General features: G+C 40.7%; 1 protein-coding gene across 18 annotated transcripts in view; it reads right to left on the bottom strand.

Annotated features, from left to right (window-relative positions):
* Positions 1-23,328, bottom strand: part of LOC104599645 (transglycosylase) — a 124,142-nt gene that overhangs the window by 30,267 nt on the left and 70,547 nt on the right. For 17 of the 18 annotated variants that reach the window (XM_088891435.1, XM_088891436.1, XM_088891434.1 and 14 more), the window contains 3 exons: positions 3,991-4,061; positions 3,500-3,669; positions 2,445-2,498 (listed from right to left, as the gene is read on the bottom strand). In XM_088891435.1, the coding sequence (XP_088747561.1) occupies positions 2,445-2,498; positions 3,500-3,669; positions 3,991-4,061 (295 nt within the window). The remainder of the gene's footprint in view (positions 1-2,444; positions 2,499-3,499; positions 3,670-3,990; positions 4,062-23,328) is intronic. The other variant, XM_088891442.1, reaches the window with a different exon arrangement.

Below are 23,328 nucleotides of genomic sequence, written 5' to 3'. Positions count from 1 at the left end.
AGTTGAAGAAGTCTTTATATGGGCTGAAGCAATCACCAAGGGCTTGGTTCAGCAGATTTCATATTGCAGTTTAGGAGAGGGGATACAAGCAATGTCAGTCAGATCACACACTGTTTGTAAAGAGTAGAAGGTAAAATGGCTGCCCTAATAGTATACGTGGATGACATAATTGTTACTGGTGACTAGAAGGATGAAATTCAAAGTTTGAAGGGCTTCCTTGCCACTCAGTTTGAGGTGAAAGATCTAGGACCCGCCAAATACTTCTTTGGGATTGAGGTTGCCCAATCAAAAAGGGGTATCCTCATCTCCCAAAGGAAATATGTCCTAGATTTGCTCAAGGACACAGGAAAGATTGGGGTTAAACCAGCTGACTCTCCCATTGATCCCAACCATAAGTTAAGTGACAGTCAAGGTGAACCACTTAAGGATGTGAAGCAATTTCAGAGGCTTGTAGGGAGATTGTTGTACCTCTCTATGACTCGTCTAGACATAGCATATGTTGTTGGTATCCTCAGTCAGTTCATGCATGCACCTAGATCCACCCATCTTGAAGCAGCGGAGAGAGTACTACGGTATCTTAAGAAGTTCCCGGGTGCTGGTTTATTATTCCAAAAACATGGACACTTGAGGGTTGAAATTTACACAGATGCGGATTGGGCTAGATCTCAAAGTGACAGAAGGTTTACTAGTGGTTATTGCACCTTTGTAGGAGGGAACCTTGTTACTTGGAGGAGTAAGAAGCAAACTGTGGTAGCTAAATCCAGTGCTGAAGCTGAATACCGTGCAATGGCACACGGAGTAGCCGAAGGTATGTGGATAAAGAATCTATTGGGAGAGTTGGGTTTTCCAGTTGGTAAACCCATGACTCTACTCTATGACAACAAGGCAACTATCAGTATTGCTTCCAACCCGGTACTACATGATAGAACAAAGCACATTGAAGTTGACAAGCATTTTATCAGAGAGAAAATCATCACAGGCGAAGTATGCACTCCATACATCAGCTCTGAAGACCAACTTGCAGACTTATTTACAAAAGGGCTAAACCATTCTAGACATCAAGGTCTCTGTGACAAGTTGGGCATGATTGATATCTATGCCCCAACTTGAGGGGGAGTGTTAACAGGTGTATTATATGTACTGTACACAGGCTTAGTACCCACAGGGGTATTTTCGTAATTCTGTAGACATATTGTTATGTACGGCCAGAATAGTATAAATAGAAAGCTTCACTCGACTGAAGCTAAGTTTTGTTGAGGCCTTAACTCAGTTGCCTCTTATTCTTCTTCCTCTTCTTCTTTTCTTCTTCTTTTCTCCTTCTTTTCTTCTTCTTCTTGGTCTCCTGCTCAACACAAAGATCTTCCCAATCTTTGATCTCAGATTCCTTCCCTCGGAAGGACTTCAACTGCTAAATCTGCTCTTGGCCATCCCTAGTCACAATTATACCATTCACATACACGACGACAATCCCTGTCCCTTTATCTCCTTGTTTGATAAAAAAAGGTATGATCAGCTTGGCACTAGCTATACCCTATCTTTTTCATGGAACGACTAAGCCTTAAAAACTAGGCTCTTGGAGATTGTTTTAGACCATACAAAGCTTTCTTCAACCTACATGCTTTGCCCTTAACATCTAGGATCCCGGATTTGACATGGAGAAAAGCATTTTTCACATCAAATTGGAACAAAGGCTATGATTTGGTTGCACCATATTCTTATTGAGTTGATCTTGGCAACTGGAGCAAAGAACACTTCTTGTTTGTTGCACCAGAACCTGCATCTAATTTCCAAGCCAGAGGCTGATTTGGTGAGGAAGCCTGCCCTTAACAACTGGAGCAACAAACAAGCATCAAAATATGGTTGCACCAGAACCTACATCTAATTTCCTGTTATATATAAGCAACAAACAAGCAAAATAACATGAACAAACATCAAACTTTCCAATTATTTGATTGAAACATGTAGAAATATATTGAGTGAATAGTGAGGGTTACTAGGTGAGGAAGCCTCAAGGTCTTCCAATTTAAAACATATGTGCATCCCATGTTAAATTGGTAATTTAATTATAAGAACCAGGGGTATTTTAGTAGATTCAATATACGGACCAGGGAGGATCATGTTTAGCATAACTGTGCCCTACCCATACCCGTACGGGTGTAAAATCCTCAAACCTGTTCCTGCCCCAAAATCTATTTTTCATAAAAAAAGGGCACCCACCGGGTATGATGGAAATTGCCATCCCTAATTGCACCAAGGTAAAATCATTAGCATTTTTTTTTTTAAATGTAAGCACTACCACAACTACTAACAAGTATTTAGCGAGGTAATACATCACCATGAGTAAAAAATTAGGGGGAATAGATAAAGAAAAGTATAAGGCATCAGTGAAACTATTTATTAGTTACTGATTTATATGGATTTTCACCAGTGAAAAATAAACTTACAGGTTTGATTGATCGTGAACTAAAATGTTTTGAAATAATGATTTCAGCAACTGCCTGCAAAATGAAGCACATGTTACTGTTTTCCTTATTTTTCCATTCTTATCGGTGTTAACAATTTGATGAAGCCAGTATTATCTTCTATACTATTTTTGTTTAATAAGCATCATTCAGACAAACTCAGAAACATAACAAGAATTTCCAAAAAAAAAAAAAACCTCAAAGAGCAGCCAATAATTGGCTATACTTAATTCCTACAACTATTTCATGTTACTGCTCTTAGAAACATGATGGTCTTAGATTTGCCCAACATCATGCTAGAATTTAGGTTTTAGAATTACAATGAAATACAATGATGGAGAGAAAGGACATAGTGAAGACAATCAATGCTTCATAAGTCTAAAAAGGGAATGGAACACCTCTTTTGCTCATTTAGCTTCTACTCAGGTTTCTAGTCAAGCTTCTATTTTTTTTTTTTTTTTTGAAGGGTAAAGAAAAATTCATTAAAATAAAACGAGAATACAAAGGGGAAGGTGACAAGAAATCACCCAAGAGAAAAGACAACACTAAAACAGTTACACCCAAAGACGCCGAACAGAAACATTCAAAATGAAGAGAAAACTCCAAAATGACCACATGCACCCTACTCCTACTCGAATGACCCTGAAACAGAACCCATACGCCTAAACTTCCTAATCTTCTCAAATGATCCTAGACAAGCTTTTATTGCCTGGCAAGGAACAAGTTAACCACCTTTAAGTTACTATTACAAATTATGTTTAAACCTTAAGGTTTTATAGGGAAGATTCTTGTTTGATAAAAAAATATTTGATTATGATTGTGAAATTGAATTTCACTATGAAAAAGTACAAATCAGGAACAAGGTACTGTAGAGCTAATCATTAAAAAATCAAGAACAGAAAAGCAAAAAGCAGAAGAAGAAAATGGTGAAACGTGAGAACAGTCATAAGCTATGAGATATGTAGAATTATATATAAACTATTCATTAGATGTCCAATAAAAATCATAGCTATGTTAGTTATGTCCTACAATCTTACCATAACTTCTATCCGAGAAAGGTATGGTCTCTTCTCTGCATCATGAGAAAATCGCACTTGCCCTTTTCTCTCTCTAGACTTGGCCCACTCTTTAAGGACATCAGGATGCTTCCACAACTCTTCCATGTCTTCAGGAGAAGCTCTAGTGTCCCAATATGCCCATGCATCACCTGTTCTCGCATGAAAATAGCTCAGGTAACAATCTATAGCTACAGAGCATAGAAATTTAATCTTTACAAAGACGAGAAAAGGATTTTGTTTAAAAAGAAAAGTGATATTATAAATGTATGCGAAATGGATAAATTGATCTTTGACCACTTATTCTTTTTATGAATTTTCTTGCTTCATTGAGAATGAAACTTTTGTCTCATTGAGGTTGTTAGGTAATAGAGAAGTTTAGCATGTAAGGTTGTTTAACATATTATCCAAATCAAAAAAGATACACCCAGATATCCCTACAAGCTTCCCTGAGTGGTAGGGAAAGGAGATACCTGTTTTTACTGAAACAGGTGCAGCAGGAGCAGAAGCATTAGTCCGTGAAGAATGACCAACATAACTGTGTCTGCACAACAAGAAGAAAACCCCAAGCAATTTCAGAACTTAAATTTTTCATTTGGTTTTATATAGTCATTTATTTGCTAGAAATTTGTATATATCTTCATGACAATAGGAAGAAGGCATCCATGTCCGAAAGAAATTTAAATATAAACCTATAATGCCCAGATAGGAATAGTACTGACTCAGATTAGGATGCAATAATTGGGGACACACCTCTCCATTTCCTAGAATTATAGACACGGATGTGGTTATGTGAATCCTATATACCATGCTTCTACCAAATTTAATTAACTATATAGATTTTTTTCATAGTATGACTTATCAAAATCATGTTTTGAAGTTTTGACATCGATGGACATTTTGTACAGCTCTGTACTTTATTTCTTTTGTAAGGACAATCTTGTCTATTCATATTTTAATATAAATATGCCTATTCTGGGTTGGATGAATACTTGATCAACCCTAACAACCTTGGAGTTTCTTGTTTCTCTCTCTCTGTAAGGTGTTAGACAGTGTATGCCCTTAGCTTCAATCAAAATGATGTACATTATGCCATTTAATATAAATGGTCCAGTTTGGTTTCAAGGTTGATCCTTGAAAATGCAGTTTTCTAAAATTGGGAATGTGATTCCCACATGGGAGATAGAGAAATTTTTGAAATTTCGTCCAACCTTCCTGCAAGGTTCGGCCATCCATATGATGGATCTCTCATCCCTTCATAAGGTTAACACGGTATCAGAGCAGGTTATTCTCTGATTTGTTTTTAGTACATTCAGATCAACTTGTCTTTATTTACTCCAGTGATTGGTTCTGAACTGTTTTGATCAATCCAAGAACCAGTTTTCTCTGTTTCACACAACCAACAAGAGAAATCTCATTAGATCTCTCTTAAAAGACATTAGTTTGTGATAAAACTTCAAAGGAAGTGTTGCCTCGCCCTATTCTTCATATTCTGAAAGTTTCATCGGCTTCGGACAAGTGCTGAAGGAGTTCTATTCATCTATCTTGGGTGGCAGCAGGCATACTTTCCTTTTCAAAGGAAGTGTCGCTTCACCCTATTCTTCATATTCTGAAAGTTTCATTGGCTTCAGACAAGTACTAAAGGAGTTCTATTTATCTATCTTGGGCGGCAGCAGGCCTACTTTCCTTTTCTGGACTGTGATTTCAGATCTCAGTTCTCTGTTTTTGGACATCTTCTCTTGGTTGTAAGAGGTTTTAACTCTCCTCATTTAACTCTTTTGGATTTCTTCTTGTAATTGTATTGCTTGTTTTATGCTATCCCTTCTATATTTTGTTCACTATTGGACTTGAGAAAGGAAAAATAATCTCCGTAAAGTTCAATGGAAGCAACTATGCACTTTGGAAGTTTCACTTCCAATATTTTGTTTAAAGGAAAGGATTATGGGGCTATATTGATGGCTCTACAGACATGCCCGATGCTAGTGATGTCAAGGGGCTGAAGAAATGGAAAACAGAAAATGCATAGGTTGTGTCTTGGATTCTCGGATCTGTCACTATGATGTTTCTATCCCAATGAGGGGGATCAAAACGGCATATGAGATGTTTGAATACCTTGAAAAGGTGTATCAACAATCAAACATGTCCAGGCAATATCAGAGTGAGTGAGAGATATTTTATTATGCTTAGGGGGAGAAAAGGATTCTGGAGAACTATGCTGGTTTCGTCAACCTTTAGACTGAATATGAGTTGGTTCACCTTGGAGATTTAATTACAGATTGGTGTGTAAAGTATATGAAGAAGCACTTTGATAAGAGGAAAGTTATGCATTTTTTTTATGCATCTCCGGTCTGATTATGAGACAGTATGGTCAAACATACTTGACTTGGATATAATTCTTGGAGAGTAATTAAGAGAGGAAACTTAGCTTCTTACTCAGTCCTCTCTTGATAAGAAGAAAAAACATGACATAAATGCAGTTTTTCTGGATGCCAAATGATGAGTTTTGGGCTGATATAACTTGTTTTTTATTTACATAGCATAGTTATGGAGTTATTGGGCCTTAGGCCCATTAGTTTATGTTTTTAAGAGTGTTTTTTTAAGTTCTCACAAGTAGCCGACTTACTAAGGACATACTTGTCTTTGTACTCTCTTTTATTTATGAGTATATAATCTAATGAAAGGGGCCGCCAGACCTAATTCTAAGCTTCTCCCATTCTCTTCTATCTCTCTTCCCTCTCTTTCTCAGCAGAAACCTTTTTCTTCTCTTTCTTTTCTTCTTTCTTTTTCATATCAAAACAGGTTGTCCAAGCTTTTCTACTTGGTATCAGAGCAAGTTTAAAGATTTCTTGAGCTGCTCCATCATGCAGTTCTAGATCGGCCAACTGCATGATAAGGTAGTTGTCTAGTAGGACTGCAATCAGTCCTAGTTGTAATGTACAATAAACAAGAAAGAAAGTTTGAGAATAAGAAGAAGAAGAAGAAGAAAGAGGAGAAGAAGAAGAGAAGAAGATCAAAAAAGAGTGTGGGCCATAACATAGATTGCCACCCCACTCATCTATTTATGTTATTAGTTTAAATAGGGTAAAAACCAGAATTACCCCTATTGCTTACATAAGCTAAGAAATAATACAAAACAGAAAATAACTACCAACTACCACTAAGTGACATAAGTAACATAGATAGACAAACAGTAGAGGGGACCACATTAATGCTCTACATCTCTACACTCCCCCTCTAATTGGGAATAGATATTAGTCATTCCCAACTTGCATAGATCTACCTCTAACTTTGTCTTGGAAACTGCCTTAGTGAAGAGATCTGTAAGTTGCACGCTGGAAGTGATATATGGAAGATACACTTCTTGGGAAGCAACTCTATCTCTGATAAAGTGTCAATCCACTTCAATATGCTTAGTTCTGTCATGTTGTACCAAATTATAGGCAATGTTAATAGCAGCCTGATTATCACATTACAGCATTAGGGGCTTCTCATAAGCAATACCCAACTCCTCAAATAGGGATTTCAACCATAACACTTCAGCCACACCATTCGCCATGGACCTATATTCAGCTTCAGCACCGGAGCGAGCAACAACATTTTGTTTCTTACTTCCCCAAGAAACAAGATTGCCTCCTACAAAAGCACAATACCCAGAGGTAGACCTCCTATCATCAACACATCCAGCCCAATCAGCATCTGTGTAAACTTCTATTTTCATGTGACCATTATCTTTGAAGAGTATACCTTTGCCTGGACATCTCTTCAAATACGCCAATATCCTCTCAACTGCAAGTAGGTGAGTGGTTCTAGGAGAATGCATATACTGGCTAACAACATTGACTGCATAAAAGATGTCTAGTCGTGTGAGACAAAGATAGAGAAGTTTTCCAACCAACCGTTGGAACATAACTTTAACTTCAAGAGGCTCTCCACCTTCTGCACTGATCTTGTAATTTTGTTCAATAGGTGTGTCAGCAGGGTTAACACCTAGCTTCTCAGTTTCTTCCAACGGATCAAGAACATACTTCCTTTGGGAAACAAAAATCCCATGTTTAGACCATGCTACCTCAATACCCAAGAAATACCGTAGCTCTCCTAAGTCTTTGACCTCAAATTCTTGGTGAAGGAGTTGCTTAAGACAATCAATCTCACGGGTATCGCTCCCTGTCACTAAAATACCATCCACATATACAGCAAGAAGTGTTAAGGAGGAATCCACATTCTTAATAAAAAGAGTATGGTCTGACTGGGCTTGCACATAACCAAATTTTTCAAGAGCTTGTCTAAATCTATCAAACCAGGCTCTGGGAGACTGTTTCAGTCCATATAAGCCTTATTAAGCCGGCAGACCTTCTTTCATACTTCTACACTGTAAAATCAAAGAGGTAATTGCATGTACACCTCTTCTTGCAAGTCACCATTGAAGAAGGCATTTTTAACATCCATCTGAAACAATGGCCATGAGAAATTGGCTGCAAGAGATAGTAAAACTCTGATAGTGTTCATCTTTGCTACTAGTGCAAAATGTTAGAATGATATGTTAGAAGGCTTGAGTGTGTTCGGATGATAAGAATTCCTATTAGCCCATTCTTATGTTAAACTTATCTTATAACTGGGCCTTTACTAATGGGCCTAATCTTGTTTATGTCTTAAGTCTTCTGGGTGTCCCATCACTAATCAGGGGTATCCCAGTAATTTCTTGTACTTTGTACTTCACTCATATATAAATAAAGGCATGGTCGACTGTAAGTACAGTTCAACATTCCAGCATCTCTTCTTCTTCTCCTCTTTTCTGCTACTTCGACTACAGTGGTTCAGCTTTCATGGTATCAGAGCATTGAGCACCTTCCTGGTTATTGCCGACGTCATCTCCTCTTTCTTGCTGTATTTCACTTTTTTTTTTATCTGGGTTGCTGCTGTGAAACCCTAGGGTTGCAGGAGAACAACACAAGGTTCGACCTAGGGTTTCCCTTGGTTGTAGGGCGCAAGGGAGGTAAGACCCTGAAGCTGAAGTCCTACTAGTTTCTAGTAGTTAGCAGCTATTCGACTGCTAAGAAGAGGTCTGTATAGGACAGACCTAGTTGAGGACTGATTTCAGCAGTCCTAGTGTTGTCTGTAAGGAGGGGAACTCCCTTTACAGTTGCAGTACTCGAAGTTCAAGTGGAGTCTGCATCGCATAGGTCGGTACCAGCCCAGAACACCTTTTGCTGCTGTAACAGAACTGCTTCAAAACGGTGACAGTCTCGGCAAGTCTGAAACTGTGTTGCGAGCTGTCAGGGCCTGCTGAGGTTACTTCGGCTAATCAGAACCTGCATCAGAACTGGTTCAGAAAGACCTTTACAGAACTGTGGCGAATTCAGTTACAGATCATTTCCAGGTCGGTTACCAGCCCTACTCCAGCTCTGTGAACTGGTTCAGTTACAGACTTTTCCTTGCTGCTGTACCCGAACTGGTTTAGTCCAAGTGAAGCCTATCCGGTGTGCTACCAGCACTGTGAACTCTGAGGTGAAGCCTATCTGGTGTGCTATCAGCACTGTGAACTCTGTGACTACTTCGGCCAGCCCTTACCAGAACCACCCAACAGTACTGTGAACAACTCCTTGACCAAAGTTAGGATGTCATCACTATCCGGTGAAGTTTCTTTTAAAGATAACAGACCTGTTATAAGGTCCTCAAACCTGGAGAACCCTAATCTGCATAGCTTGCAGATTACAAGTGTGCTATTGGATGAGTATAACTTTAGAGAGTGGTCTGTCTCAGCAAGACTGTTCATTACCTCTCGTGACCTCACAGGCTATTTGGATGGAGATAAAAAGGAACCAGAAATCAGCAGCCTTGAATACACTGTGTGGCGCAAGGAAAATGCCACAGTTATGTCTTGGTTGCTGGCCTCCATGACTCCTCGGGTGGCCAGAACTGTTCATCATTTTCCTACAGCAACTAAAATCTGGGAGAAAGTATCTAAGACATATGGCCAAAAGAAGAATAATGCTAGAATCTACAGGCTGAACCAAGACATTGCAGCCCTAAGACAAGGAGACATGTCTGTGGCAACATACTTTGCAACACTGAAAGGTCTCTGGGAAGAGCTTGACCATCACATGATTTTGGATTGGGAAAATGCCAGGGATAAGGAGAGGCATGACAAGCAGATTGAGGAGGACAGAACCTTCAAGTTCCTAATAGGCTTAGACCCTATATATGAAGGTGTAAGGTCACAGATTCTAGGGAGAGATGAATTACCTGAGCTTCATCCTGTTTACTACTTGGTGAGGAATGAAGAAGGAGAAAGGAGATGCAGGTTGACTCCCAGACACAAACAACAGAACTATCTGGAGAACATTCAGCCTTAGTCTCCACTAAGGGAAGCAGATTTTCAGACAAGAAGTCCCTCAAGTGTACCCATTGTGGTGGTGAGAAACACACAAAGGAGAAATGTTGGGTCGTGTACCCTCATCTGAAGCCAGCTGCTCTGAGAAAGGAAAAAAGGCAACATAAGGGCCACACAACAAGTGGGAATCTTGCCACCAACAGCAGTAGTGACATCTCACAGAGTACTCAGCCAGTGTCCTCCTCCACCACAAAGCAGGTTGCTGATTCCTCTGGACCAAGTACCTTGGGCTTTACAGCTAGTGAGGTAGAGGTTCTCAGCCGGGCATTTGCCCGTTTGAAGAACAATCCTTTAGCTTCCACCTCTCTTGCCAAATCAGGTACAGCCTCTGCATTTAGTGCAACTAGTTCCATTAATTCTAGCTCTTGGGTGATTGACTCAAGAGCCACTGACCATATGACACATATGTCCTCATTATTCTCCTCATATCATTTATTGTCTAGCTAGGATAAGATGAGAGTAGCTGATGGGTCCCTCTCCACCATCTCGGGAAAGGGAGTGGTTGACCTAAGCAAGGATCTCTCTCTTAAATCAGTCTTACATGTTCTTAGTCTTACATCAAATTTGTTGTTTGTTTCAAAGCTTACAAGAAATTTGAACTGCAGTATAACTTTTTTTCCCTCTCATTGTGTTTTCTAGGATAGATTGACGAGGAGAACAATTAGGAGTGGTCATGAGTATGAGAGCCTCTACTATTTTGATGCAGATGTCAGTTCAGCACTGCAAGCTTCTGCTACTACTAGTTCAGAAAGTGTGGAGTCAAGAGCTAGGCTACACTTGTGGCATGCTAGGCTAGGTCATTTGTCTTTTTCTTCTTTAGCAATGTTGTTTCCCGATTTATGTAAGGGCATTCCGAATCAAAGTTTAGTTTGTGATGTGTGTCAAATGTCAAAACAATGCAGATCAATGTATCCAATTTCTAGTAATGAAATTCGAGCCCCTTTTGATTTGGTCCATTCTGATGTTTGGGGTCCTTCACCCATTGTCTCCATTGATGGCTTCCGTTATTTTATCAGTTTTATTGACCATTATTCTCGGTGCACTTGGATTTATCTGTTAAAAGGACGTGAAGAAGTTCCACGGATAACTATGATGTTTTGCAAGATGATTGAAACCCAATTTGATAAGAAGATTAAACAATTCCGTTCAGACAATGCAGCTGAATATTTTGAAAAATCCTTGAACTCATTCATGGAAGACGAAGGCATGTTACATCAATCATCATGTGCTTACACCCCTCAGCAAAATGGAGTTGCTGAGCGCAAGAACAGACACCTAATGGAGACAGCTCGAGCTCTACTTTTCAAGCACAATGTGCCCAAGCAATATTGGTCTCAAGCTGTTCTCACTGCATCATACCTGATAAATCGGATGCCATCTAAGGTATTGGGTATGAAGACCCCTTTCTCTGTGTTGTGTCCCACTCTTCCAGAATTTCCTCTTCCCCCACGGGTTTTTGGATGTACATGCTTCATACATGTGAAGGATCCAAAGAAAACCAAGCTGGATCCTAAGGCTACAAAGGGAATTTTTTTGGGTTACTCTCCTACGCAAAAGGGGTATAAGTGTTATGATCCGGTCTCCAAGAAAAAATATGTCATCAGAGATGTAGTCTTTTTTGAGTCTTAACCCTATTTCCAATCTTCTCAGAATCCTCTTCAGGGGGAGACTAGTGGGATGGAAGAGGATTCTCATTCTCCCTTCTTTTTTGTTCCCCTTTCATCACCTTCCACTACTCCTAGCTATAACATTCCGGATCGACCTAGTGAGACTCCCGCTGTGCCAGTTACATCTCCAGCTTCAGCTGATGCTCCTGATGATTCCAGCAGGCAAGAGAAAGAGATACTTACATACAGTAGAAGGAAGAAGGGCCCTCAACCTCATGATTGCAACCAGTTGGACTCAGATCAATCTATATCTGCAATCCAAGGTAATTCTGACTCTCTCAATTCAGATTTGGATCTTCCCATTGCTCTCTGTAAGCCTGTTCGTTCTTGTACCACTCGGCATTCCATAGCTAATTATGTCTCTTACTCACATTTATCACCTGCCTATCATTCCTTTGTGTCTGCTCTTTCCTCTGTATGTGTCCCTTCCAGATATTCAGAGGCGGTATCTGATCCAAGATGGAAAGAAGCCATGAATGAAGAGATTAAAGCCCTAATGAAAGCAAGAACGTGGGAATTGGTGGACCTGCCAGAAGGGAAAGGTACTGTTGGGTGCAAGTGGGTATTCACAGTAAAGCACAGGGAAGATGGGTCAATTGAAAGATACAAGGCCAGACTTGTGGCAAAGGGATTTACACAAAAGGAAGGAATTGACTACATGGAAACCTTTGCCCCGATAGCAAAGCTCAACACAATCAGGGTTCTACTGTCATTAGCTGCAAAATTCTCTTGGGAACTTCATCAGCTGGATGTGAAGAATGCTTTCCTAAATGGTGATCTACATGAAGAGGTATTCATGGAACCCCCACCTGGATATAATGTTGGAAAGAACGTGTGTAAACTAAGGAAAGCTTTGTATGGCTTGAAGAAATCTCCCGGGGCATGGTTTGAGAGACTTTGTATGGCCATGAAGAAAGTGGGGTACACTCAGAGCAGTGCGGATCATACATTGTTTACAAGGAGACAGGATGAAAAACTTACAACTCTCATTGTTTATGTGAATGATATGGTGATTATTGGAAATGATGTGAAAGAGATGAAGAGGTTGAAGGAATTCTTAGCTTCAGAATTTGAGATCAAGGACCTGGGAAATCTGAGATATTTTCTCGGGATTGAAGTTGCTAGATCAAGAGAAGGAATCTACATATGTCAACGAAAATATGTGTTAGATCTCCTAGAAGAAACAGGCATGATGAGGTGCAGGCCAGCAGACACACCAATAGAACCGAACCATGGATTACAAGAATCAATGGGTGAGGAATACTGTGATAAGGAAAGGTACCAAAAATTGGTAGGAAAACTGATATACCTATTCCTCACTTGGCCAGACATTGCCTATGCAGTGCATGTTGTCAGTCAATTCATGCACTCACCAAAGACTCCTCATATGAGAGCAATGGAAAGAATTCTAAGATATTTGAAAACTTGCCCAGGGAAAGGAATTCTATTCAGGAAGAACAACAGACTTGGAATTGAAGCCTACACTGATGCTGATTGGGCTGGGTCTGTTGGAGATAGAAAGTCAACCTCAGGTTACTGTACATTCTTGGGAGGAAACCTAGTCACATGGCGCAGTAAGAAGCAGAATGTTGTGGCTATACCGAGCTATGGCACACGGGGTTGCTGAACTCTTATGGCTCAGAACTCTCCTTAATGAGCTTGGTATCAAGACTGAAGGTCCTCTCAAGTTGTATTGTGATAATAAAGTTGCTATCAACATTGTCAATAATCCAATACAACATGACAGGACAAAACATATTGAAATTGATCGACACTTTGTAAGAGAGAGAATTGTTTCAGGGGAACTCTGTGTGCCTTATACTCCATCAGAAATGCAGATTGTAGATGTATTAACAAAAGGGCTGGTAACTACAAAGTTCAAGGACGTACTTGGCAAGCTAAACATGATTGATATCCATGTTTAGCTTGAGGGGGAGTGTTAGAATGATATGTTAGAAGGCTTGAGTGTATTCGGCTGATAAGAATTCCTATTAGCCCATTCTTATGTTAAACTTATCTTGTAACTGGGCCTTTACTAATGGGCCTAATCTTGTTTATGTCTTAAGTCTTCTGGGTGTTCCATCACTAATCAGGGGTATCCCAGTAATTTCTTGTACTTTGTACTTCACTTATATATAAATAAAGGCATGGTCGACTGTAAGTACAGTTCGACATTCCAACATCTCTTCTTCTTCTCCTCTTTTCTGCTACTTCGACTACAGTGGTTCAGCTTTCACCAAAGTCTCCAATTAGTCTATGCCATATGTCTGAGTAAACCCCTTTGCAACGAATCTAGCCTTATATCTTTCAACGGAACCATCAGCATTATGCTTCACTGTAAACACCCATCTACACCCAACTGGTTTCTTCCCTTTAGGCTGATTAACTAATTCCCATGTATTGTTCTTCAGAAGAGCATTCATTTCTACCTTCATTGCATCCTTCCACTCAGGTACTGACGAGGCTTCCTGCACTGTTCTAAGAATGAGAATAGTAGCAATGGATGCCAAAAAAGACTTGTAGGATGGAGACAAATGATCATAAGACAAGAACTAGGAAATACAATGAGTTGTAGATGAGAAACAACGACGTTTCCCTTTATAGACTGCAATGGGAAGGTCAAGATCATCCAATGGAGATGAAGGCTCAACAATGGAAGGTATTTCGTCTGTAATGGACCTGCCTCCACCGCTTGTGATATAACCTCAAATTCCGGCACCTCTGACAACCCTCCTCACTACGCTCCCCTTCAGTGATTGGGAAAGGTAATGGAATTTCTGATGAATGAGCCCCCACCTCACTACTCTCCCCTTGAGAAGAAACCCTAGGATAATAGGGTACATCCTCAAAGAAAGTGACATCTGTTAATGTTGACTATGTAGAGGTAATTTTGTCTTCATGCTTATGTTTAAGTTGCTGATGTGTAAAGTTATGTTAGTTCTTGTCCCTCACTTAAGTAGGGGCAAAGGTGTCATTTCCAGATTAATAGAAATATAAAAACAAATCTGGCCGAATGGGAGAGACTGATTTTCTCTCTTGTTCGAACCAGACCTTTCTCCCCTTGTATTCTCTTCTCTTCTTCTTCTTCTTCTTCTTCTCTCTCTTTTCCTCTTTCTCTTATTTCTGTTGTTATCACTCTAACAGAATTCAAGGGCAGGCCGAATTCTAATATGGTATCAAAGCTAGGTTGAGCAAATCGAAACTGCCCAGAATTTTGTTCTTTGCGCACCCACTCTAGGGTTTTTTCTTGGTTTCTTCTCCATCAGTTGGAGATAAGGGAAAGGACTGAAAAGGAGTGATCGCCCTCTTCCCTTGGAGGTTTCTATGCCTCCAGTGGTGTAGTTCGTGGTTTGTAGGAAGCGCTCCCCTAATTGATGAAGAGAAGAGGGCTGATTCGTGTGATGCAGTGGGTGTCAAGTGTGCCTGATTTTCTGGTGATTAGGTAAGAGGTTTCTATGTAGTTTTTTGTTGTGAATCAAATGATAAGTTTGTTTCAGATTGTATGGTGGGAAGTCAGGTTGTACTGTGTTAGGGTTTATGCAAATTTCAGTGTGATTCGAAGGGGGAGTGATTCTCAAACAGTGTGGTGAGTTTTCAGGTAGTCGTGTGGTAGGGTTGTGGTGTAGAGAGTGCAGTTTTCAGCAATAATAAGTGCTGAGAACAGTGTGGTTCAGTGTGCAGTGTGGTTTAGTGTGTAGTGTGCAGAATTCAGCAATAACAGAATTCGGCAATGGGAGACAACAGTGACAATAAAACTAGTGTGATGGTCCCTACTGACTACTTGAATGTTCAGATGGCCTCTATTAAACTTGTGAATAAACCCTAGTTGTTTCTAGGTCAAAGTAGAGAAGAAGAAAGAAGAAAGAAAAGAGAAAGGAGAGAAGAGTGTTCAGCCAGACTAGAAGAGAGGATGTTCGAAAGTCACTCTCCTAGCCGACCCACTTGACTTTTATTTATGAAAAACTTGAGTTACAAGAAAGACAATTTTGTCCCTCATAGAAGATGGGACACATAACTTAAACTCAGATACAATAGACATTTCACTTTCAATAAGATACACCAAAATGACCAAAATGCCCCTAACTCGAGCATTCTAACACTCCCCCTCAAGCTGGAGAGTATATATCATATAGTCCCAGCTTGTTACAAATGTAATCTATTCTTCCCCGAGACAATCCTTTTGTGAAGATATCTGCCCACTGATTTCCTGAGCTCACATGAGATGTAGTTATTACCCCACTTATCACTTTCTCTCTCACAAAGTGACAATCCACCTCAATATGTTTAGTTCTTTCACGGAAAACAGGATTGGATGAGATGTGAACAGCAGCTTGGTTATCACAGTATAGTTTCATGGGTTTGTCAATTGAGAAACCCATCTCCTGTAGTAGGTTCTTCAGCCATACTAGTTCACATGTGGTATGGGCCATAGCCCTGTACTCTGCTTCTGCACTACTTCTTGCCACCACTGTTTGCTTCTTGCTCTTCCAAGTTACAAGATTGCCACCCAGGAAGGTACAATACCCTGTGGTTGACCTCCTGTCTGATATAGAGCCAGCCCAATCAGCATCTGTGTACCCTACTATCTCAAGAGGTCCTCCTTTTTGGTATAACAAACCACAACCTGGAGCACCCTTTTGGTACCTAACAATTCTCAGAACAGCTTCCCAGTGAGGAACCCGAGGATGTTGCATAAACTGACTCACCACACTCACAGCAAATGATATATCTAGTCGGGTAATGGTCAGGTAGTTCAACTTTCCCACCAACCTTCTGTATCTTCCAGGATCATCAAACTCTTCACCTGCATCCACACTTAACTTGGCATTGAGTTCCATAGGAGTCTCTGCTGGTTTAGCACCTAACAACCCTGTTTCTTCAAGTAGATCAAGAACATATTTCCTCTGACATAGGTTGATCCCCTGTTTTGACCTCGCAACTTCTATTCCTAAGAAATACTTTAGCTTCCCCAGATCTTTCGTATTGAAGTGGTCCTGTAAGAATTTTTTTAGCCTGTCAATTCCATTGCTGTCACTTCCGGTTATGACAATATCATCCACATACACGACTAGCAAGATTTTTCCATCTTTTGAGTTATAGCTAAACATGGAATGATCAACCTGACACTGTTTCATCCCAAAGGCCTTCACCACTTCACTGAACCTGCCGAACCATGCACGAGGAGATTGTTTCAGTCCATAGATTGCCTTTTTGAGCCTACACACCTTACCAGCCTCCCCCTGAGCAACAAACCCTGGTGGTTGCTCCATATACACCTCCTCAACAAAATCACCATGTAGGAAGGCATTTTTTATGTCAAGTTGTAGGAGAGGCCAATCATACATAGTAGCCAATGAGATCAACACCCGAACTGAACCAATTTTAGCCACAGGAGAGAATGTCTCCATATAGTCCACACCATATAACTGAGAATAGCCCTTGGCCACTAACCGTGCCTTCAATCGTTCCACACTGCCATCAGGAAGATGCTTCACTGTATAGACCCATTTACACCCAACAGTGTGCTTACCAGGAGGAAGGGTGGTGAGTTCCCACGTATGATTATGTTGTAGAGCAGAGAGTTCTTCTTCCATAGCTTGCCGCCACACTAGAGAGGCAAGGGCTTCTTGTACATCTTGGGAATGGGAACCGATGAGAGTAATGATATAAACTTGCAATGAGAAGCAGAAAGGTGAGCAGTGGAAACATAGTCTGAAATGGGATGAGAAGTACAAGTACGTTTACCTTTCCGCAAAGCAATAGGGAGATGAAGATCTGAGGGAGAAGGAGCAGTAGCAGGATCTGTCGGCGGGTGCTGAAGTGGAGGAGGACTCGAAGCACTTCTGCGAGTATACACTTGAGTAATTGGTGGCCTCTCTGTAGTAATTGGCATATGATGTGCATCTGCAGTAGGAGTGGGAGCTACGGGAAGGGGGTCCACAACCGGAACAGGAAGAGGAACCACAGAGGGAGAAGAAGAGACCCCGACATTGGAGAAAAAAGGAACTGACTCAAAGAAGGTGACATCAGGGCACACAAACGATTTATGAAACTGAGGGTTATAACACTTGTACCCTTTTTGAGTCCTTGAGTAGCCAAGAAAAATACACTTCGTAGCCCGAGCATCTAGCTTATCTACTCCAGGCCCCAAATGCTGAACAAAACAAACACAGCCAAAGACTCTTGGGGTGAGAGGAAAGGGAGACAAAGTGGGGAACAACACGGAGAAAGGGGATTGACTTCCAAGGATTGACATGGGCATCCGATTTATTAAAAAACAGGATGTAAGAACAGCATCACTCCAAAAGTGCTTTGGGACATGCATATTGATCATCAAGGACCGAGCAGTTTCAAGAAGATGTCTATTTTTCCGTTCAGCTACACTGTTTTGTTGCGGGGTGTAGGCACAAGAAGTTTGATGAATTATTCCATGATGTTCTAGGTATTGCTGAAATGATGAGGAGATGTATTCTTTGGCATTATCGGAGCGAAGTATTTTCATATGAACACCAAACTGAGTGCGTATTTCAGCATGAAATTTCTGAAAAATAGAGAACAATTCACTACGGTCTTTCATAAGATAGATCCATGTCATCCTTGAAAAGTCATCAACAAAGATTACAAAATACTTAAACCCATTGTATGACACCACTTTAACTGGACCCCATACATCAGAATGAACTAAAGCAAAAGGACTTGAGACACGACTATCAGTTCTTGGACTAAATGAGACTTGATGATGTTTTCCCAACTGACATGACTCACAATCTAATGATGAAAGATGACTCAAGGAAGGAACTAGCAACTTCAAAGCCTTGAGAGAGGGATGACCAAGTCTGCAGTGCCATTGGAGAGGAGTAAGAGACGACTGAAAAGCCACTGGGGGGCCACCACCATCAAGGTAATACAAACCACCGGCTTCATGCCCTCCACCAATCTTCGTCCCCGTCTTGAGATCCTGAAACACACAAGAAGAAGGATAAAAGGTTATAGAACAATTAAGGGACTTGGTTAATCTACTAATAGACATAAGGTTAAAAGGGAACTTAGGAACATATAAAACAGATGCTAAAGACAATGAGGAGAGATCAACATCATCAACACCACAAATAGGAGATGTAGAACCATTAGCAAGTGTAACTGTCTGAGATGTGGAGGTGCGAGAAAGGGAAGAAAATACATCAGGAGTCCCAAACATATGGTCCGAGGTGCCATAATCAATGATCCAGGGTGAGGCTTTGGAAGCTAAACAAGTCATACCTGAATGGGCAAGTGTAGCTGTGTTCTGCTCAGATGTTTGAAGGAACTGCTCATATATTGCCCGTGGTACACTCACCATTTCCTGCCCGGAAGCACAAGTGGGTGTGGAGGGGGTTGGTGCAGTTTGCTGGCTTTCAGTAATTGTTCTACTACTCTTAGATGTAGCATGGTTAGCCCAAGTGTTGGGTCGACCACGCAAATCATAGCAGAAATTAACTGTGTGCCCCTCTAAGCCATAATGTGTACATTTTCTCTGAGCATTACCCCTTCCTTTTCCACGGCCTCCCCCTGACTCACGGCCTCCAGTCCGGCCACTGGCCCGGTTAAACATGTGTCCACCACGGTTGCTTGGAGGACCACTGCTGCCACCACCACTTCTACTTCCACGACTACTCCCTTTTAGTCACTACCAAACCAGATCTATCAGAGAAGGAAGAATGTTCCACTGGCTCAATGGATGTCCTCTTAAGACGGGCAAAAACTTCTTCAAGTGAGGGGAGAGCTGATCCCCCCAATATCTGTGCTCTGACAGGCTCATACTCAGCCTTCAAGCCCACAAGAAACCTAGTCACATCAAGCTGTTCACGTTGTTGTTGTTGGATCTGGACATCTGCTTAGTTCTGTCGTGCTATACTGGATTATGGGCTATATTGATGGCAGCCTGATTATCATAGTACAACATTAGGGGTTTCTCATAAACAATACCCAATTCCTCTAGTAATGACATCAACCATAGAATCTCAGCCACACTATTTTCCATGGACCTATATTCAGCTTCAACACTTGAATAAGAAACAACACTTTGTTTCTTACTCTTTCAGGAGACCAGATTACCTCCAACAAAGGCACAATATCTAGAGGTAGATCTTCGGTCATCAACACACCCAGCCCAATCAACATCTGTGTAGACTTCTATCTTCATGTGGTCATTTTTCTGGAACGAAATGCCTCTGCCTGGGGACCTCTTCAAATATGCTAATATCCTTTCAACCGCAAGGAGGTGAGTAGTTCTAGGAGAGTGCATATACTGACTAACTACACTGACTGCATAACTGATGTCAAGTCTTGTGAGGCAAAGATAGAGAAGCTTTCTAACTAACCGTTGAAATATAGCTTTATCTTCAATAGGCTCTCCACCCTCTACACTAATCCTGTGGTTCTGTTCAATAGGTGTGTCCGCAGGCTTAACACCCAACTTTCCTGTTTCTTATAACAGATCAAGAACATACTTTCGTTGAGAGACAAAAATCCCATGCTTGGATCTAGCTACCTCAATGCCCAAGAAGTATCGTAGTTCCCCCAGATCTTTTACCTCAAACTCTTGATGAAGGAGTTGCTTAAGAGACTCAATTTCACTAGTATCACTCCCGGAAACTACAATATCGTCCACATACAAGGCAAGCAAGGTTACGGAGGAACCCACTCTCTTAATAAACAAGGTGTGATCTGACTGAGCCTACACATATCCGAAACTATCAAGGGCTCGTCTGAATCTGTCAAACCATGCTCTAGGGGACTGTTTTAGTCCATATAGAGCTTTGTTCAACCGATAAACCTTTCCTGTCTCCGTACCATAAAATCCTGGAGGCAACTGCATGTAATCTTCTTCCTGCAAGTCTCCATTGAGAAAGGCATTTTTAACATCCATCTGATACAACGGCCAAGAGTAACTAGCTGCAAGAGATAATAGTACTCTAATAGTGGTCATCTTTGCTACTGGTACAAAAGTTTATATGTAATCAATCCCATATGTCTGAGTAAATCCTTTTGCAACTAATCGGGCCTTATACCTTTCAATAGAACCATCAACATTATGTTTCACAGTGAATACCCATCTACATCCAACCGGTTTCTTTCCTTTAGGTTGATCAACTATCTCCCAGGTATTGTTTCTGATGAGGGCATCCATTTATACTTTTATTGCATCTTTCCATTCTAGTACTTCCAATGCTTCCTGTATTGTTCTGGGAATGGGAATATCAACAATGGATGCAAGAAAAGACTTGTAGGAGGGAGACAAATGATCATAGGGTAGGAACTAAGAAATACAGTGAGTTGTGGTGCAACGGCGTTTGCCTTTACGAACTGCTATGGGGAGATCAAAGTCACTAAATGAAGGTGAAGGCTCCATGGTTGAATGTCTCTCATCTGTAGTATCTGTGGTACATGGATCTGGATCTGCAAAAGGAACTGGGGCTATTGTGGTACCGGGATCTGGATCTATAGTGGGGTCTGGGACTGGCCTGCACTGCTGATGTCCAAAATTGACCTGTCTCCATCGTCTGTGATAGACTCTCGCATCCTTGCACCTTTGACATCCTTCCTCATTACATCCTTCTTCACTTAATGGGATTGGAAAAGGAACTTCCGATGAGCTACTCCCAGCTTCAATATTCTCCCCCTGAGGAGAAACCCTTGGATAATAGGGTTTATCCTCAAAGAAGGTGACATCCATTGAGACAAATCTTTTTCCAGAAGTCAGTTCATAACAGCAATATCCCTTCTGAGTTTGGGCATAACCAAGGAAAATACATTTGGAGGCCTTGGGATCAAATTTGGAACGATGAGGGCCTAGGATTTGAACGAAACAAGTGCACCCAAAGGTTTTGAGGGGAATGGTAAATAATTCTTTATCAGGGTATAAAAGGGTAAATGGAGTTTTCATGTTAAGAACCCGTAAGGGAATCCGATTGATGAGATAAACAACTGTAAAACAACATCCCCTCAGAAACATATAGGCACATTTGAGGTAAACATAATGCCTCTGGCTACCTCCAATATGTGTCTTCTTTCTTTTAGCAACCCCATTCTGCTGGTGTATGTGGGTAGGTACTCTGATGGATAATCCCATGATCAAGCATGTAGGAGGCTAATCGGTTTGCAAAATATTCTTTTGCATTATCTGATCTAAAAATTCTAATTTTGACCCCAAATTGGGTTAAAATCATTTGATGAAAGATCCGGGTTAATGCTGGAACCTCATCTCGAGAACGCATAAGGTAAACCCAAGAAAATCGACCGTAATCATCAACAAATAATAGGAAATATCTGTACCCCCCCATGGCAGTGGTATGATAGGGTCCCCAAACATCAGTATGCACAATTTCAAAAGGAATATTGTTTCTGTTATTACTTAATGAATAGGTAGTCCAGCAATGTTTTGCAAGCTCACAACTTTCACATTTCAATCTAGTCATCTGGATAGATTCAAATATACTGGGAAACAAATGTTTCAAAGTCTGAAAGGATAAATGACCCAATCTATTATGCCAAAGCATCACCTGATCAATAGAATGAGAAACAAAGGATTTCTTAGTTTCACTATCTTCCTGATGAGCACATCCTCCAAGTAGGTAGATTCCATTTGTCTCACAGCCAGTCCCAATCACCTTCCTTGTTTCCAGATCATGAAAAACACATCAATCAGGAAAAAAGGTTATTGAACAATTCTGCCCTTTTGTAATTCTACTAACTGAGAGCAAGTTGGTATTAAGCTTAGGAACATGCAGGACAAAGGATAGGGAAATTGCATCAGACAACTTGATGTCTCCTTTGCCAGAAATAGGAACAAGAGATCCATCAACAATGGACACTTTGTCTTTACCAGAAGATAAATGATAGGTAGAGAATAGTGAAGGCAAGCTAGTCATATGATCAGATGCTCCTGAACATATTATCCAAGAATGTTCTGTATTACCTGGAGTTGAAGCATGATAAGTTGAGGCCCGATTACCTGATTGAGCAAAAGATGAGGTTGAAGGAGCTGATGATGGCTGAGGAGATGATACTGAATTACTGACTTCAATTTCTAATTGTGTCAGAGCAGCTCAGACGGTAGCTAGGGTATCAAGAGGGATACCTCTTGAAGCTGTTGAGGCTGCACTATCAGTGTTGACAGCCATATTGGCATTACCCTTTTTGTTTCTGAGTTTTGCTGGAACTAGATGTGGATGAAACTTCCAACAGGTGTCTTTGGTGTGTTTAAGTTTCTTGCAATGTTCACAAACTAGGTCCTTTTTAGCCTCTTTCTTCATATCCCTTTCCTTATCTCCCCCAGGCTTGTGTTTAACTGTTGCTAGGGCAGATTCAAAAGGTTGCTGCTGTAACATGACCTTTCCCCTAGTCTCTTCATTGTGCACTAGGGAATAGGCTTGAGATAGAATCACACTTTCTCTTGTCAATAGTTGCCATCTTACAATATCATATTCAAAATTTAGACCAACCAAGAACTCAAATACTCTGTTAGTTTCAATCTGCTTTCTGTAAGTTTGTGCATCTTTCTCGCTCTCCCATTCAATTGTCTCAAGGTGGTCAATCTCATGCCACAGGGATTTTAGGGTTGAGAAATAAATAAAGACCTGTTTCTCCCCTTGTCTGAGATTTTTGACCTCACATTTCAGCTCATAAGCCCTAGCAACATTAAGGGGTTGAGAGTAGGTTTCTTTCACAACATCCCAAATTTCTTTAGTTGTTTTTGCCCATAAGTAATTTCG

Source organism: Nelumbo nucifera, chromosome 7 (assembly GCF_055504915.1).
Source record: "Nelumbo nucifera cultivar China Antique chromosome 7, China Antique-T2T, whole genome shotgun sequence".
Classification (NCBI taxonomy): Eukaryota; Viridiplantae; Streptophyta; class Magnoliopsida; order Proteales; family Nelumbonaceae; genus Nelumbo; species Nelumbo nucifera.
The sequence above is the reverse complement of the archived record's forward strand: the minus strand, read 5'-3'. Positions and strand labels throughout refer to the sequence as shown.